General features: G+C 43.0%; 1 protein-coding gene across 1 annotated transcript in view; it reads left to right on the plus strand.

Annotated features, from left to right (window-relative positions):
- The window catches only part of Asxl3 (ASXL transcriptional regulator 3), a 166,939-nt gene extending 153,345 nt beyond the window's left edge, over positions 1–13,594 (plus strand). The window contains 3 exon segments of the mRNA XM_008828849.1: positions 3,373–5,323; positions 9,879–12,921; positions 12,924–13,594. Coding sequence (XP_008827071.1) covers positions 3,373–5,323; positions 9,879–12,921; positions 12,924–13,594 — 5,665 coding nt within the window.
- Positions 13,595–19,799: the final 6,205 nt, after the last annotated feature.

A 19,799-nucleotide genomic window follows, 5' to 3' on the forward strand; every position in this document is an offset into this window, starting at 1 on the left:
GACTGACTCTCATTCCCAGAAGCCATAAGTTTTCAATAATTCCTCAGGAAGGGTTGGGGTTTCTTACCCACTACCTGACATCTATCCTGGTATTTTGTCTGGCTGGAGTTTACATGGGACTTGTGTATGCTGTCACCATGGCTGTGAGTTCATATGAGGAACTTACCAGCTGTCTAGAAAACTTTCTCCTGTGGTCATCTCTCACCTCTGGCTCTTACAGTCTTTCTCCTACCTCTTCCACAGTGATCCCCGAGTCTCTGGAGGCAAAAGTTTGATAATAGGTGTCCACTTCAAAGATAATTACTTTGCCGTCTGTTTACTCCTCTCTGTGGGTCTCTGTGTTAATCACCATCTGCTGAATAAGGAAGTTTTCTCTGGTGAGAGTTGAGAGATGCATTCATCTATGTGTACAACAATAAGTCATCAGGAGTCACTTTAATACTCCATATATTTAGCAGAATAATAGTACTGGGCTCTCCCCTATGGCCTATGACCTGCCTTTTCTTTTTTTTCTTTTCGAGACAGGCTCTCTCTCTGTAGCCCCAGCTGCCCTGGAACTCACTATGTAGACCAAACTGGCTTCAATCTCACAGTGATCAGCCTGCCTCTGCCTCCCAAGTGCTGGGATCAAGGGCATGCACCACTGCACCCAGCCTCCTGTGACCTGCTTAGCCACAAGTTCCTAGGTCTGATGTCAGTGTCAGGTGTGGGCTCCGTTTTATGAAGCAGACCTTAAATTCAATTAGAAGGTGATTGATTACTCCCATAACATTCGTGCAACTATTGAACCAGAGGTCATATCCTGTCAGGCTAGTTGTGGAAGCATACAGAACTCACAGTTGGGTAAAGTTAATGATTAATTTTTCCTCCAGTAGCATGCATAGCATCTTCCAGCACTATGAAAGCTAGCCAGTAGAGATGAAAGTTTGAAGTCAGCACCAGCTTGATTTCTCCTTGTTTGTTTACAATTCATGTGTAGGGTCTTCAACAATAGGTTCTTACCATTGAGTTCTGATGGGTAATCAAGAGGAGGGTCAATGGATAGTATTGTTTGAAGGTCCATGTATCTGTGGCCAAGAGCTTCAAAAGAAGTCCATCCCCGACATTGGACTTTTACTTTGCAAGCCTCTGGTGTCTAGTAGGGGCAATGCCCCCAATATTATAAAGTAACTCCGTTAAATTACTTATAATGATAATCATATATATATATATAATTATGACATATATAATATATATATACACACACTTTAAGAAGCTTCTATAGTGGTATGTTTCCATATGGCTTTTTCTACAGGCCTTTAATATTAGCTACCCCCATACACCCTCCTTTGTCCCGCCCTCTCATTCTCCACTCCATTTAATCATTCCTATTATGAATTAATCCTCCTGTTATTTCCATTTCCCCCTTTATCTGTCTCCATTTTCACTTCCCAAAATTCTTAATTCAAATATAGCACACAAAGAGCCCTGATAAGTTTCCTCTTCCCTCCGAATCTTCACAAGCCAGGCCTTCATCATCTATACATCTTTCATCATTATCTTTCAGGTTCCCACAGAACATCTTACTAAGCTCAGAACACTCAATTGCTTTTCCAGCCCAAGACTCCAAACACTTCCACAATCTTCTCAAAACAACATGGTCAAGTCTGTCCCAGCAGTATCCACTCTCTAGTACCAGTTTCTGTCTTAGTCTGGTTTCTTTTTGCTTTGATAAAATGCTGACCAAAAGCAACTTGGAAGCAAGTGTTTTTCACATATTACTCTTTTACATGACAATCCATCACTGAGGGAAGCCAGGCAGGAACTCAAAGCAGGAACCTGGAGGCAGGAACTAAAGCAGAGACCAGTAGGAACACTGCTGACTGGCCCGCTCCTCTGGCCTGTGCTCAGCTTTCTTCCCCTTATCACTAGCCCTGGAGTGGCACCCCCCATAGCTGGCTGGGCCCCCACATCACTCAACAAATGCCTCACAGATATGCTCACAGACCAGTCAATAAAGGGAATTCACCAACTGAGGTTCCCTCTTCCCAGGTGCCACAAGCTGAATTGTTTCCCAACAATTCTAAATGTACACATGTCTATATTGTTCCTAGTATTATTACAAAGAGGATAAAAAACAGAAAAATTAAATCTAAGTAATTTTCTCAGTTCACACAGTGAGGGCCAGTAAGCGACTCAAAGTTCTAATTCAAAAGTAATCCTCAGGAAAATTCACAAACATGCACATTTTTTCACGAGAAGTTTGGATGTTTCACAAACTCACCAGAACATCAGAGGAAGAGCCTTTGACATAGAAGGTGACTACTTCAATACCACGAGCGAAAGCGACTTCCTACCACCTTTATCCAGCTCTGACTGCTAAAGTTCATGTTCTCATGTTCTAGCCCCTTCTTTTCTGTAGGTCATTAGTAGTGTTTTTGTTTGTTTGTTTTTACCCCACGACATCACTGGACATTTCCTTTGCTCTTTATTATCTTTGATTTCATATTAGATGACGGACACATTTTGTGTACTTCATTAACTAACATTTTGTTATTCTTACACTGTGCAGACTCCATACTCTATGAAGGATTTGTGATCGCCTGCACTTTAACTTGACTTTACTTATAACAGCACATTTCTCTATCTGCTGCTGGTGGTACTACTGCGACTTAATATGACAAAGCAGAGACTTACCATATATTTAATTCTAATTATGATTAGCCTTGTGTGGGGGCTTAGTCTGGCTTATCTTGTGATTTTCTCTGATACCCTGTATGGAATTTCTTTACAGAAAGGGCTATACAAATCATCTTTATCATTCTTTAGTGGAATTTTAATATTTAATTAGACACCTAGATGCTAAGATAAAGTTATTGAGCAGCAGCATTTTTTAAGAGAACTAATCTTTGGAAGTCATTTCAACTTTAGAATTTGATATAGTTTATTAATCTTCCATTCATATTAATTACATTGCATATCCTAGAGTCTGTGTAATTTTTATTTTACAGGCATCTTTTCTCCCTTCTAACTTCAAAAAGACTTAAGTTTTATACATCCTTTTGATTTTCTGGCCTTATTTTCTGATTCTTTGTTATTTGTAACGTTCAAATTCCTTTAACTAATACCTGGTAAGGTTCATATTTCCTTGCTTGCAAAATAAAAATCTACCTCTTTCTTAATTAGCTATAGCATTTTAAAGTTATAAGCAGTGTATTGAAACTATATATCATGAACTATTTAACATAAATTAACCATGCTGCTTAGCAGTTGGTTACATGACTAAGTTGACATAACCACTTTTCTTGATAACTGACCTTGTAAGAAATCCAGTTTTTGAGCCTTTTTTGTTTTGTGACTAGCAATAATTTAATGTCTCTAATTTTTGCTCAGATTGGGCATGTCCAGAGAGGAATCTGTGAAGCTAACTTCTGGACCAAACCACGGTGGAGCTGAAGGAAGTTCTTCACATGGGGCCACTGGCCCTCCAGCTTCTTCTGTGCAGACTCATGGAGAAGAACAACCCCAAAACATGAAGAGTTCAGCTTCTTTGGAGCCTGATTTCTGTGCCACCATTTGTCCTATGTTAGAGGTTCCATCAAAGGATGTGATGACAGAATCAGAAACAGAGGACATCTTGATCCCTGAGGAGTCTGTGATTCAGGAGGAAGTTGCAGAAGAGGTAGAGACCAGTATCTATGAATGCCAAGATGAAAATCACAAGTCTGTTTCTGAATTTTCCAAGGAGTCTGAAAGTCCAGCCACTTCTCGTGAAGAGCCCCAAATCGTGGCTCCTGAAGATAACTTGGAATCCTGTGTTATGATGAATGATGTTTTAGAAACTTTACCTCATATTGATGTTAAGATAGATGAGAAATTGGAATGTCCCCAGGAAGAAATGTCAGTTGTTATTGATCAACTAGAAGTGTGTGATGCTCTTTGTCCTTCCGCTTCATCTGTGACTCATGTCCTTGATGGAGAACATCAGGAACAAGGAACTGCAATAGAGACCAGTACTCTCAACATCAAAACAGGGTCGTCTTCTCTAGAAGGCCAATTTTCAAATGAAGGACTAGCTGTGGATATGGAGCTCCAGAGTGACCCCGAGGAACAGCTCTCAGAAAATGCTTGTGTCTCTGAAACTTCCTTCTCTTCTGAGAGCCCAGAGGGAGGCTGTGCCAGCCTTCCATCCCCGGGTGGGGAAACACAGTCTACATCTGAAGAGTCATGTACTCCTGCTTCCCTGGAAACAACGTTCTGTTCTGAGGTGTCCAGCATCGACAATACGGACAAATATAACCAGAGGAATCCCACTGATGAAAGCCTTCATGCGTCTTTGATGTCAGAAGACGTATCTCCACTGGCCCCCTCCCCTGAGACATCAGACGCATCTCTTATGTCCAACTTGCCATTGACATCTGAGGCATCACCAGTATCCAACTTACCTCTGACATCAGAGGCATCCCCAATGTCTGATTTACCATTGACATCAGAGACTTGTTCAGCGTCTTCCATGCTTCTTACCTCTGAGACACCTTTTATATCTAGTTTGCCAATTCCCGTGGAGACATCTCCGATTTCTAATTCTTCCATGAATGAAAGAACAGTTCATCAACAGAGAAAGTCACCTTCAATATCCGAAGCACTCTCTCCACAGAAAGATGAACCTTGTGCCCCTACCAAGCCCCTGGGAGAGAACCTTACCTGCCAGCCAAAGCCTCTGTCCACTATTCCTGAACCCATCAACATGAGTTCTTCTACCGTGCCTGAAGCTTGTCCACCTGAAGAACTACACAGTCGAACTCTGGGTCAGCAGCCTTGTAAGTCTAATGTTGAAATCGTGAAGCTGTATCCTCCCTTGGTCCCAGAATTCCCTGCTACTGAAATAATGAAAGTTAAAAACCATAGTGTCCTGCAAAGAACTGAAAAGAAAGGGGTGTCCTCGCCGCTGGAGGCGTCTGTCTTTTCCGAAGAGACAGAGACTGGGGGAAATGAGGTTCCATCAGCTAAATTACAGGATAAGCAGTCTGTCCCTTCAGCAGAGAAGGCTCCATTTTTAGAAGGCTCAAGAAATAAAACACATAAGCAAGTGGCCACACTGAATCGACTGGAGACCTCACATACCTCCAAAACTCTGGAGCCCTCCAAGTCACCTGATGGGATAAGGAATGAAAGTAGAGAGCCAGAGATATCCAAGAGGAAAACTGCAGAGCACAGCTTTGGAATCTGTAAGGAGAAAAGAGCTAGGATAGAAGACGATCAGTTAACCCGGGGCCAAGCATCCAGCAGTCCACCGGAGAAAGAGCAGCCTCCGAGAGAAGAGCCCAGGGTTCCCCCTCTCAAGGTACAGTGTTTTTGGAGACAGTGTTCCTTTGTAGCCCAGGAACTTGCTATGTACATCACCCTAGGCTGGCCTTGATCTGTCAGCAATCCGCCTACCTCTGCCATCTCAGTGCTGGAATTACTGAGGTATGTGCTACCACACCAGATAAGGTATGGCATTTTCAAACAGAGACCATTCCATAGACACACTCCCCTTCTTTAGAAACTTGATCTTCAATAATTAATTAGATTTTTCTCTTTCTAGGTTTCATACAGCAAACTATGATCTACTCTGTCAAGTACCCAGTCTAACATTAAATTATTTTTTAAAAAACTATGTATTGAGAGAGCTAGATAGATGGCTCAGGGTTAAGAGCACTTGCTGCTCTTACAGAGGTCCCACATTTGGTTTTCAGCACCTACATCAAGGGCCTCACAACCACTTATAACTGCAGTTCCAGAGGATTTGGAAGGTCACTGGGCACCTTGGGCTTCTGCATGCACAAGGTGCAGATAAGCTTGTACAAGCACACAGGTGTGCACATTAGTTAAAAATAAAATCTTTAAACATCTGTGCATCGAGCCCATGTGAGAAGCTCTAATACATGTATATGTTTTCACATCAGCATTTAAGAAAATTTGGAGCTGAGAACAGGGCCTGGAGACTCTTACAAGTCACAGAGCTATCAGGACTTTTGAGGACCGAAGGCACAAATAAGAAACTTTGGGAAAGGTGAAAGATGACACAGAGTCCTCCATAAACTTTACCGGGCTTAGGGACATGAGTCAAAAGTCGAGCTGTCACTATGAGGTAAAGGTGTATATTAATCTTGGGTTTATTTTCCAACAGTAAACGCCCACTACCACTGTGAGGCAGAAGGGACTTGACTTACAGAGCCTTGTTAAATATTTCTTGAGTAAATTAATAAAATTGCTTTATGAACTGAGAGAATGCAATAGATGTATATAAATAAACCCTAGATTTTATTTCTAAGATAGTAAAGAGGCCTCAAACTTCATAAAATTATAACACTTTATGGGCAGAGAACACTGTTTACCATTTTGTTGTTTTCTTAACCTAGGTTAATTTTAACTCTCAAAATATACTTCTCAATTAGGTTGGTTGTACATGTCTAGGTGAACTCTAAATTGGTTGATTTGAAATAAATCTCTGATTATACATTTTGCTACACTCTGCCATTTACATTTATTTGGCACTTTGGGGGGGTGGTCTTTTTAAGACAGGGTCTCCCTGTAGCTCCAGCTGACCTGGAACTCACTATGTAGACCAGGCTGGCCTTGAACTCACAGAGATCCACCTGCCTCTGCCTCCTGAGTGCTGGGACTAAAGGCATGCACCCCCCTCCCCCCCCCCCCCGGCCTTATTTGTTTGGTTTTTTTTCAACCTAAGTCCATTTGTACCTACACAATACAGTGGATTATTTCTCTATCACACATAAATGTAGCACTATCAACATCATAAGCTTTACACAAGTCTCTTACTTTGCTCTGTGGTACCTATTTTTATAGGTATCTCAGGATCTTCACAAGGCTGAATTTAAGAGCGTGGTTGCAGTTATTCTACATACTGAAGCAGGGTCTATTAAAGAAGATTCTAGAGATATAAAAGGTGAAGAGTAAACTCAAATTAGTAACTCAGTGTGCCATCTAATTTCTAAAACATAGAAAAATATAAATGTGCTTGCTGGAGGAAGTATTTTTTAGATCTTCCAGCCTTATTTTTTAATCAGCAGCTAATTTTCAAAGTAATATGCCCTTTATTTTGAGATTTATTAATAGATTAGGTAGGTAGCTTGATGACTGATACATGATAGATAAATGACAGATAGATAGATGACAGATAGATAAAGATTGATGATAGATTATAGGTAGATGATAGAATAGTAGGCAAATAGATGATGGATAGATGACAGAGAATAGATAGATAGATAGATAGATAGATAGATAGATAGATAGATAGATGATAGATAGATAGATAGATAGATGATAGATAGATAGATGATTGATAGATAATAGATAGATGATAGATAGATGATAGATATAGATGATAGATAGATAGATGATAGATAGATGATAGATAGATGATAGATAGAATAATAGATGAATAGATAGATGAGTAGATAGGGCCATGATAGATAGCTAAATAGCTAGATGACAGGTAGGCAGATGATAGATCCATGACAGACAGACAGATGATTGGTAAATGGATAGATGGTATGTATATATTATATATTAGATGGTATGTATATATTAGAAGGATGTAAACTAAATACAAATTTTGAATTTGGCTTTGAGCTCTTGATGAAGCAGATTAGGGATAATATTTAATGTGTTTAATTTTTTAGACTAAGGGAAAGATTTAAAACAAAACAAAAAAAGAATCCTTTTGCCAATTGCTGCTTCTTGGCCATGGATCAGAGGACATGCTTTATAAGCAGTTTTAAAATTAGAAAGAAGATTTCTCAGGAAGATAAACTGCTCTACTCTGGTTCCAGAGCCTCGTTCCAGGTTGAAGTGAGCTTGTGCCTGCCAAGAGTTGCAGTGTAAATATAATATGTTTTTAAGACAGAGATTTTTTTTTCTAAGAAAAGCTTATTCTAGAGTGGGGAGAAGGACCAGAGTACCTGTGAGCCAGCAGAGTTGCAAGTCCACAAACTGTCGCTGACTGGTTTTGGGCTCCCTGGGCAGGTGACTCAACCTTCATGAGCTCAGGTTTTCCAGCTCTGAAATGAGGACTGTAACCAGAGCCCTTCCAGCAACAGTCCTGTGATTCTGAGGATGCTCTTAGTGACAAGAGCATCCCAGTCTTGCCATAGAATGCTGCGTATTAGGTCTTGTGCCTTCCAAATGTGTCAGTGACCTTGTTAGCCTATGAAATACCATGAGCAGGTGAAGTGTGCAGATTGGGAAAGGAACATAAACCACCGATGGCAGATTAATGCCTAAAGGAGTGGCCCAAATAGCATTTTCTTTCAGAGACAAAGAAAAAAGTTACCTATCCTTGCTTTGATGGAAATACCATGTTAATACAGAGCACTCTTACAAGCACAGTGTCCCCCCGCTACACAATGGCTCTCTGAGGGAATAGACGAGAAATACCTCATTTCATTTGACACCTGAGTTTACAAACTTTCATAGTGTGCCTATTTTACACATGTATGGCAGCATGCCAAATGTTATGGGAATCCATCAAAACCATACAGTCTTCAGATCATAGAGCAACTGAGGAACTGAGTCACGCTGGTACTTACAAGGATCATAGTGCGGGACTGGAGAGATGGCTCAATGGTCAAGAGCACTGGCTGTTCTTGCAGAGGACCTGGTTTTGTTCCCAACAGTCACATAGCAGCTAACAACTGTCTAACTCCAATTCTTGGGGATCCAGCGTCCTCTTCTGACTTCTACAGGCATTGCACAACATGGGTGCACTCATATACATGCAGGCAATATACTCATACACAAAAATAATCAAAATAATAAGATTTTTTTAAAAAAGGATCACAATGCACCTTTGTATAAAACCAGGATGGTAATTCTAGTCTATAGGTATCTTGGCCAGGGCTGTTCACCTTGGGTGAAATGAAGATGGATTAAATTCAGAATGAAACACATTTGGATCATTTTTTTTCCACCAAGGATTATAATTTTAAAACTAAAGATTTTTAAGTCTTTTTTCCTAATCTTTTATTTGCCTCTGTTATTTATGTATCTGTTTTTGAGAAAGGGTCTCACTGTATAGCTCAGGTTGGCTTGGAACTCAGCATGGAGCCTAGGCTAGCCTCGAACTCTCACAGTCTTCCTGCTTAACCTTCTGAGAGCTAGAATGACATGTTTGTTCTACCATGTGTGGGCTAACCTCATGCTCAGAATTATGATATGTTGTTCCACTTACATAAGACTTTCAGAATATGCTTTAGCTTTACTCCCATACTAAGTGAGATCACTCATTGATGCTTTTATAGATGACAAGCTTAATTTTCACATTCAAGCTGCATTTATTGTTTCTTTTTATCATAAATGACCATTCAGAGTTTCAGCTGTATTTTAACCCACATTGTAACAGAATTCAGCTTGCCCCACCATCGCCACCACCGTTTAAGGAACACAGGTTCTCTTGTAGCCCAGACTGGTTTCAAATTCACTATATAAATTGGGCATGGTGGTACATGCCTTTAATCCCAGCATTCTTGGGAGGCAGAGGCAGGAGATCTCTGTTAGGTCTAGGCTACCCTGATCTACAGAGTGAGTTCCAGGCCAGCTGGAGCTACAGGGAGATCCTGTCTCAAAACAAACAAAGAAGCAAACAGAAAACCAAACAAGCAAAAACCAAATTCAATATGTAGCCTAGAATGACACTGACCATCTGATCCCCTGCCTCCATCCTCTGAGCACTGAGATTACTGGGTTCTAACCAAGGGCTTCATGCGTACCAGCCAGCACTCCACTAGCTGAGCTGAACTCCTTACCCTCCTCTTTCCCCTTGGATGACCATACCCCACATGCCTCCTCAGTGGTCAAATGTGAAGTCTTTATCCTCCCATTCTCTCTTCTTTTAGATACAACTTTCCAAAATTGGACCCCCATTTATCATCAAGAGCCAGCCCGTCTCCAAGCCGGAGTCCCGAGCGTCCAGCAGCACTTCTGTCAGTGGTGGAAGGAACACAGGGGCCAGGACCCTCGCAGATATCAAGGCCCGTGCCCAACAAGCCCGAGCCCAGCGTGAGGCTGCTGCAGCTGCTGCCGTTGCAGCCGCAGCAAGCATCGTCTCAGGGGCCATGGGAAGCCCAGGAGAGGGCGGGAAGGCTAGAACCCTGGCCCACATCAAAGAGCAGACCAAAGCTAAGCTCTTTGCAAAGCACCAGGCCCGAGCCCACCTCTTCCAGACCTCTAAAGAATCCCGGATGCCTATTCTTAGCTCCAAGGAAGATGCTCCAAACTCGGAGGTCTCTTCTACCCCTGAAACAAAGATAGAAGGTTCCACTGGTGTCATTATCGTCAATCCAAACTGCAGATCTCCTAGCAGCAAGCCGGCACTCCGGGAGACAACCACTGTATCACAGCAGCCTCTGAACCCACCTCAACTTCCAGAAACCGCCACTGACTTATCTGTGCATAGTTCTGATGAAAACATACCTGTGTCGCATTTAACTGAGAAAATTGTTTCATCTACCTCTTCTGAAAATAGCAGTGTGCCCATGCTTTTTAATAAAAATCCCACCCCTATGTCTGTTTGCAGCACTGCCGCGTCGGGAGCAGTTAAAGAACATCCCTTTGTGAATTCTGTTGACAAACCTTCTGTCCTCATGTCTGTTGACAGTGCAAACAGTACGATTTCTGCTTGTAATATAAGCATGTTGAAAACTATCCAGGGATCTGACACGCCATGCATAGCCATTGTACCAAAATGTCTCGACAGCACTTCTATTCCAGCCGTTCCAGAGGGCGCCAACCGATCTAGTTCCACAGAGGGTAAGGCCCTGTTTATGCCCAGCAGCAAGGCTGCTGACTTAGTGTCCGGTCAGTATGCGTCCGTGCCAGCCCCCACCATTGGAAATAGCTTGCCAAACCATCTCTGCTCTAGCTCTGTCTTGATTCCCCCCACGGGAATTGCTAACAGATTTGCTTCAGAGAAGATAGCCATTCCTGGGAGTGAAGAACAGGCCACCGTGTCCATGGGTACCACTGTGAGAGCTCCCCTCAGCTGCAGCGATGTGGTGGCCGTCACAGACGCGCTGGTTGCACGCACGCCCGTCGCAATGTTTACTGGAAACACGCTCACTATAAACTCGTATGACAGTCCTCCCAAATTAAGTATGGAAAGCTTGGACAAAAACCCAGGGCCTCGGAACAGGGTGGACAGTTCTGGGAAACCTCAGCAGCCACCAGGGGGCTTTGCCCCAGCGTCCATCAACAGATCCATCCCCTGCAAAGTCATTGTTGACCACACTACCACACTGACCTCCGGTTTGTCTCTGACTGTGTCCATTGAAAGTGCAGAAGCAAGCACGGATCCGCAGAACAGGTCAGTGAGGACAGAGGTACCCATACAGTCGGTGGCCTGTCCCCAGGTATCTGTCATCAGCAGGCCTGAGCAGGTAGCAAGCGACGGTGTTGATAATGGCTCTGTTTTTATCACTGCTTCTACAGCCAAACAGGACTGTAAGCCACTGCAGGCCCCCTGCACCAGTCTCCGAGAATTGCCTCTTGTTGCAGATAAACCAAACGAGGCTGCTGCGTCTACTCAGAGCTTCGCTGAGCGGGCACGGAGCTCAAGCGCTTTCAAAAGTGAGGCGGACACAGCTTGCAGTAATCCCTATAACCCAGGAAGCCGGATTTTCTGGAGCGAAGATGGGATGAGGCGCACGGGACAGCCTGTGGTTAGTCACTCGGGTTCAGGTAAACAGAAAGAATACCAAGAACAGAGTGGCCTGAAGGCCATCAAACCGGAGCATGCCAGCTACACACACATGCCTGAAATGCACCCTAGAAATCTCATCACGAATGCCAGTCTTCCTGTGAAAGCTGAACCTCATGAAGTAGACAAGGGCTTTACTATGGACACTGAGGACTTCCCCAGCCCTGAACGGCCCCCTCCAGCGACAGAGCTGACAAACAGCACTAGTGGGCCACAGACCCAGGCCATGAAGCCTGCCATCTCAAGTCCTATAGAAGAAGCTGTTTCCTTAGCTACAGACACCCTGAAGAGAGTTCCCAGTGGGGGGAGTTCGAGCTGTCGCCTGTCCTCTGTGGAAGCCAACAACCCCCTGGTGACACAGTTACTGCAGGGCAACCTACCTCTGGAAAAGGTGTTGCCACAACCCAGATTGGGAGCCAAGCTTGAAATCAACAGGCTCCCTCTGCCCCTTCCAGCTACCTCAGTGGGTAAAATAGGGCCAGAGAGGAGCGTGGTAGAAATGCCATCCAGCTCTCCAAATCCAGACGGTAAGGGCCACCCGGCAGGTACACCGGCACCACTCCAAATGAGGAAGCGAGAAAGCCACCCCAAAAAGAGACCAGCCAGGACTGTGGGGGAGCACACCCAAGTCAAGTGTGAGCCGGGGAAGATGTTGATGGAGCCCGACGTGAAATCGGTGCCCTGCGTCCTCAACCCGGGCGTGAGTCAGCTGGGACACGGCCAGCCGTTTAAACAAGAGCAGCACAACAAACACTCGGTGCAGAACAGGATGGTGCCCAGCTCCGAGGTCAAACAGCCGAAGCGGCTGCTGCCGGCTTGCAGCTTCCAGCAGAATGTGTTCCACGTGGACAAAAATGGCAGTTTCCATCCTGACGGGGGTGTCGCACACAGACAGCAGTTCTACCAAATGCCCATGGCTGCCAGGGGCCCCCTTCCCACCGCTGCTCTCTTACAGGTCTCTACCAAGACCCCAGTGGGCTGTAATGCCTTTGCCTTCAATAGGCATCTTGAACAAAAGGCACTGGGAGATGTTAGTCTTCCCCCAGCCCCTCACCAGCTAAGGCTAGCCAGCATGTTATCCCCCAACATGCCCATAAAGGAAGGAGAGGACGGGGGAGGCACTGCAATGGGCAGCAAAGCACTAGTCCATCCTCCACTGCCGCCGCCGCCACCCCCTCCCCAAAAAAAGCCTTGCCCCCACCTCCCCCTCCACCACCTCCACTACCTCCACCTCTCCCCACCAGTGCAGAAGTCCCATCAGAGCAAAAGCAACCGCCGGTTACCATGGAAACCACTAAGCGACTCGGTTGGCCCCAGTCCACGGGCATATGTAGCAATATCAAATCGGAGCCCCTTTCTTTTGAGGAAGGCTTAAGCAGCAGCTGTGAACTGGGCATGAAACAAGTTTCCTATGACCAAAATGAGATGAAAGAACAGTTAAAGGCATTTGCTTTAAAAAATGCAGATTTCTCTTCCTATTTGCTTTCTGAGCCCCAGAAGACATTCACCCAATTAGCTGCTCAGAAAATCCAGGTGCCGCAGCAACAGCAGCTCTGCGGAAACTACCCAACCATACACTTTGGGAGCACCAGCTTCAAAAGGGCAGCAGTGTCTGCCATTGAGAAGTCCATTGGGATTTTGGGCAGTGGGTCCAGCCCCGCCTCCACGGGCCTGGCAGGTCAGAGCGCTCAGATGCCGGTTCAGAACTTTGCGGACAGCAGCAACGCCGACGAATTAGAGCTGAAATGCTCCTGCCGGCTGAAAGCCATGATTGTGTGCAAGGGCTGTGGGGCCTTCTGCCACGACGACTGCATAGGTCCTTCCAAACTCTGTGTGGCTTGCCTGGTTGTCCGATAAGAGCTGAGTGCAAGATGCAGTGTCCCTTTTATCTATTTGACATGGAAACGCTCAACAGCATCGGCAGTAGGAGTTGAAGGAGGCTTTGGTTTCTGTGCTGATTTGCTTTTACCTCGGAGAAGGTTACATTTTTCTTCTAGGGTTTTGTTTTCTTGCATTTCTCATACAAGGGAAGATGCCTTCCATACGAATGGCTTCTTTATGTCCAGTTGTATTTATAGCTTCAGGATCTTTCTGTCTGTGTATGCAGCACATGACCCCATGCTTTTTTCTCTTCCTTTTACCCTGATCTAGGTAGCAAAGGACATTTTGAGTTGTCCAGTTACCATATATGTAGATGCAGAAAGGGAATGGTAAATGTGGCCTAAGCTGGTCACGCACCATCCCATAGACTGGCTACAGCAGCGGGTGTTTCTGCCGTGGCTCTTCTGGACTTAACCCTTACCACAGTGACTAAAGTCATAGCTGGATGCGAGGCTGCTTTACACATGTGCTTCGTTGTACTTACGCTATAGGAAAGGAGGCTCACCCTCAATGGAGTCCGCTCTTCCAGCTCTCTTTGTTGCCCAGAGACAGACAGAATACCTGGCTTGGCCTTCAGTCTTGTGCACAAGTTAGAGTAGCACACACATTGCATCTGAAATGGCAAAAGGGCCTCATGCAGTCAGTATTCTGATGATAGCCCTTGGAGAGCGGATAATGTACCATCCATCCATTGGCCATCAGAGGGCCATAGGCCCAGAGTACTGTGGAATTTCCTGTGTGGCTTTAAGAGCAAGTATATATATTTTAAAAAAGTGCCCTAAAATTAAAATCAGACAAAATGCTGTATATGGATGCATGAATGGGTTGACGGTGTAATATTAGCCGTTCTATTCACTGTAGTTATCACATGGAAATTGGGGGTAGTGGTGACTGTAGCCCTCTTTAATGACGGCAGTAGCAGCTGGCCTTCTGTGGAGACTGGCCACCACTTTTTACAAGTGTCATTGATGATAGGAGGGACTACAGAGGCTGAAGGCTAACATTTTTCAGAACCATTTTTTTCATGATTCACAGTCTATACAATTGTCTTTGAGCCTGAGATAGCCCTTATTTTTAAGCCCTATTGCGTGTTTTACTGGGTTTTCGCCCTCGTGTGTAGGAGAGTTGAAGTGCTCTCGAAAAGGGACATTGCATCTTACAGTTATCTTCAATGTTTATCCAGTAAAGTCTGAGTGTCGAGGATCTGAGATCCATTCCATCTCTTCTGGCCACCCTAACACTGGAGAACAGCGGTGGTAGAGGTGGCTGTGTTCCCCAAAGCAAGCTCAAAAGCACATGCACACTGTGAGAAGATGAAAAGAACTCAGAGCCCGTGTACCTTCAGATTCGGAGCCCAGAATGTGGAGCGCACTGACCTGTTGATTATCCTTGCTGTAGAATTTTCAAAAAATGAAGGGAAAATTTGTTGTGTCCAGGGTTAAGAGCAACATATTTTCATGTGGGATCACTCTAGTTGGTGTACACTTTTTGACATTCCCTGAATACTGCGTCTTAGAAGTTAACTGGAATGGGTAGAAGTTAACATTCCTGAAAGAAAGAAAACCATATTTAAAAGAAAATAATCGACTGTGTTTTTTCTTCTATATTTATTATTGTGATGTTGCCAAATTTCTTTAGGCGATAGAGACATCATTTTTATTAGCAAATTGCTGAAGGTGAAAGATCCTTCATCTTAAGAAAGAAAAGCAAAAAGAGGCCTGCTTGTGACCGTGACTCAGTGCTTCCATCCCGTGACTTTTCTTCTCTTTAAAGCTAAGGAAATGATGGAGAAAGTTAGCAAAGCCCTTAGCCAGCCCTTTCCTGAGGACTGTAGCCTTAGTGCTGGTGGGTCCAGGGTAGGTGTGGATGGTGTCATTATCATTGATGACTTCTCGGTCTGTTTGGGTGTGATGCCATCTTAATTTTGAAGATTGTGCTTTTAGCCTCACAGCGGGGCACCCCAATAATACAGACACTCGCATGCCAACTTCTTCCATATTTAATCGCTGCTATTCTGTGTCAGATACTATCTACACCAGCAGATTCCGATCTACAGCATCAGTACCTGACACATGTTAAAGAAACTCCAGTCTACGAAGCCTTTGCACTCGGTGTGTGAGGTATCATTGAGGCTGAAGGGATACTGAGCTCATTGCCAGTCGCATCCTTGTTGAATACTGCCTGCCAATTGCTTCCTGGAAAGAAAGAAAAGTGTCCTTCTGTGTGCTTGGATATTCATGTAGTAGCTTTGCAGAATCCATTGTTGATAGTGCATGGATTACATCACCCAGGTCCAAAGAATGCAATTTTTTAGACCCTTGCTCTTTCCTGCCCCAGTTCAAAATTAAAATAATGAAATTCAGAAGCAAAATGTAGGCTGGGTATTTTATAAGTCTCCATTTCACATTTATATAAAAGCCAGCATACTTAAATTTGGCAAATAGCCTCCCAGTTTCCTGGTTTCTAGTTTCTGCCTATGTGCAGAGATGTTATTTACTACAGAGTTACGGTGACATAATGTGTAAACTCCAGTGTCTGCATTTTCCTGATCGTTGGACACTATACTCTCCCTGCCAGGAACAGAACTGGCACATGTGACATGTATTTTATTTTTAATCACAAAGGATGTATTCCGGAAGTAGCACTTTTGGAGCAGGGGGAGGAAACCACTGTTCCCTGTCCCTTCCTTTATGATATGCATATGCCTGAGGTATATAAAACATTTAGGTAGTTAATGGGCATGTTAATAAAAGGTTCTGATGTGAATTCATTTTCAAAATGAAAACGTTTTTCTTTCCCCAATGTGAGGATAACAAAAATGTGGTGAAGGGAGCACCATGGTTATATATACTTTTTCCTGCAGAGGTCTAGTGTGAAGAGAAAATCTTGAACACCTACGAGGTTGAGCCAGGTTGCTATAGACTTTCGAAGTGGTGTGTGTTTCTGGGGTGAGCTGTTGAGGCGTGGTTGACTTCAGGACCTTGGATATTCTTGCTCAGTCAAAATAAACATGCAGAAAGTAGCTGTAACCAGAATGAAAAAAAAAATACATGATGCTGCAGGCCCAGTTCTTTTACAAACACTTGCACAATTTCAAAAGAGGTAGTTACTGTGGCCTCTTTCCCTGCTTCTCCGTGATGTGATGAAGTCCCAGGTGCTAGCCACACTAGCTGCCAGGGAGTACCAGCCCCATGGAACATGCAGAGCTCAGACTCAAGGTCCATCTTGTCCCCCAAGAACAATGTGAAGAGTCCTAGGACAGGAACTCATTGACTGTCTGGGGCCTGTGTAGCCAAAATACCACTGTAAGAACGAAATCCTGTCCTCTCGTTCTCCTCCTTTGCCACTGTAAAGCGAACAAAAGGCGTTTCAAGTCTGATTTAAAGGAGCTGCTTTTCTTCCTAATAGCACACACTATTTCGCTTTGAACTCTGATAGTGGCAGAATTTGACCCGAGAAACTTTGTCTTGTGTGTTTGTACCTCTCATGAATGTTTCAGAAAGTGCTTTACTCGGTCCTTATGTTCAATTCTGCAGTATTTCCTCCTTCGCAGAAACCTGATACACGTTTTCAGTACCGTTTTTTTAAAAAGTGTGTGTGTACTTTTTTTCTTTTGGTCAGTATTCTGAATGTTTACATCTGTTTGACATTAGTGGTGTAATGCTATTTTTTTTCAAAGGCAGATTTACTCCTCCAGAGTAACAACAAAATGTGAAGTCAACCCTAACACAACATGCATGGCACGCACAGACCGGGCCGAGGCCCTGATGGACACAGACATTTCCTATCAGCATACAGAAAAGTGTAACCCTCCTTCAGTCCTCTACCAAAGAATATATTATTCCCACAGGAAAAAAAAAAAACAAAACTCAGAAAGGTGTGTGAAATCCTCAAAAGGGGAAGCGGTTCATTAGTAAGACTGCTACAAATTGATACCGTTACGCTTGCTTTGATACCTGACTAAATGTGACTGACTGCGAAAAGCATTTAAAGAGATTTTAGGCAGCGTTTTGTTTAGAATTCAGGGATCATGCGTTCTTTAATGGTGCTGTTTTTTTTTTTTTTTTTTCTTTTTTACAAAGAAAAAAAGTGTTGCCTACAAAAGCGACTGCTCACGATGACATAAGTTAAGCGGAACATCTGTCTGTCCATGTTTCTCCCCTTTTCCTTTAACAATTTGGGTTTCCGTCTCAAAATATTCTGGAGAAAATAAAGAGATTAAAACGTGAAATAATTGTCATTTTAATTTGTTAAGGTATTGAGGTGGTTTACCAATTCAAATGTATTGATAATACGTCGAACATTCTATTAAGAAAAAATAGAGAAAGCTTAAATCATATACTGTTAAATTATATACTCTTATTTTTGTTGTGGGGAATTAACATGTCACTAGGGTTAGCATAGTAAGAACTAAAACTGAAACCTCTGAAATTGTTATGCATACCATTTAAAAGAATGTTTGGATCTTCTTAATTTCCTGTTCTGTTATTGTTGTTGTTTTATCTTTTTTTAATTTTTTACCTTTTTTAAATTTTTTATAATCTTCTTAATTTCTTATACAAAGAAGCATTCAGGCCGAGCAAATTGTTACTGCCAAATTTAATTTTATAGTACAAAATGAACAGTACAGAAAATGATCTTTTCAAAGACTTTTTCTGCTTAATCTTTTATCTTACTTTAAATCCTATAGCTGGGTTATTTGGGTAAAGTGCTGTGAACCATTAGAACCAGACTGCCTCAGTTACGTTTACATGGCTTAAGGAAATGTATCTTTTTGGTAAGATGAATCAGAAAGCATTAAACGTAATTGGCCACCAGATGGCGAAAGAGGATGTTTACTTTTGTAGGAAAAAATAAAACCTTTTTTTGAGACAGGGTCTCCCTATAGTTCCAGCTGTCCAGGAACTCGCTATGTAGACCAGGGCAGCTTCCTTCTCTCAGAGATCCACCTGCCTCTGCTTCCTGAATGCTGGGATTAGAGGCATGGACCACCACACCCAGCCCCACCCAAATATGACATTTTGTTTACATCCTCCAACAATGAAAAATGATTATAACAAAAGGCCAGCTTATCTAAGCAAGTCCGTGGAGCATAGGTATTTACAAATTGCTCTAAATTATTTTCAGTATAATGAGGTGTCACTGATTTTGTTTTGTTTTTTAATTTCCCATTAACCAGGTAGGAACCCAGTTCATTTTGTTTGTATCCACAGGAATCTGTTATTAACTGCATTACACTACTCCCCAGATCAAAATCCACCAAAAATGAACACCTTATTATTCCTGAAGCTGATATTTATTTTAACTGACTTGAATTCTTACATGCTTTATTTATTCTCATAAAATGAATACAAACACACAGTTTTACACAAGTATTCCTCTATTTTTAATGCATCCATGGCTCCTAATTTGAATTACAGTCTTTGCTTAGGATGTAAAGTGTATGTCTCCTTCATGGCCTTTAAGAACAAGTAGCAGATATGATTCCTTAGTTCTAGCCTACACCCCTCTGCTATCAAAGGTAGTTATGTCCTTCAGACAGAACCACACAATCTGTTAATACAACAATTTCTGCGCCGTCTCTCACATAAGAAAATTGTATAAAAATCCTAGAAAATATTTCTCAGTCCATAAAATAATTAGAGTCTTTTTGCCCTACATCATTCAGACTTACGATTTCAACTTCGGAACACACACACTTACCCACAGTGATAGGCCAAAAAAGTCAAGGTCATCAGCTGTCACAGCCGATGCAGAAATCTAAGGAGACCAGTGAACTTAGTCCTACAAAAACTTTCATCCAAGTCACCTGTGTGATTACCATTGCAGCCTCTGCTTGGGAGAAGAGTGCCTGACTTGTGAAACAAAGACTGAATATTTTGCCATTTTCCTTCAAATAACATTTTGCAGCTCTATTAAGTGATGCCCTATTGTGGTACCTGATCATAGGCAAACCTGATGTGAAAATATCTAGCCATCCTGGAAGGCACCACTCAGTCCTAAGAGATCTTCAGCAAACCAGGAGATGCTCTGTGACAGCAAGTCTGTGAGGAGTAGTGGGTTCCAGTGTCTGGAAGAAGCAGCCCCCTGCAGCTACATTTACCAGTCACTGGGGTGTTCTTTGCATTGATAAAAAAATTAATTTTTACCGTACATTTTTAAAGCAAAAATACCATTTTCT

The sequence above is a fragment of the Nannospalax galili genome, unplaced genomic scaffold (genome assembly GCF_000622305.1).
Source record: "Nannospalax galili isolate Female #2095 unplaced genomic scaffold, S.galili_v1.0 scaffold252, whole genome shotgun sequence".
Lineage (NCBI taxonomy): Eukaryota > Metazoa > Chordata > Mammalia > Rodentia > Spalacidae > Nannospalax > Nannospalax galili.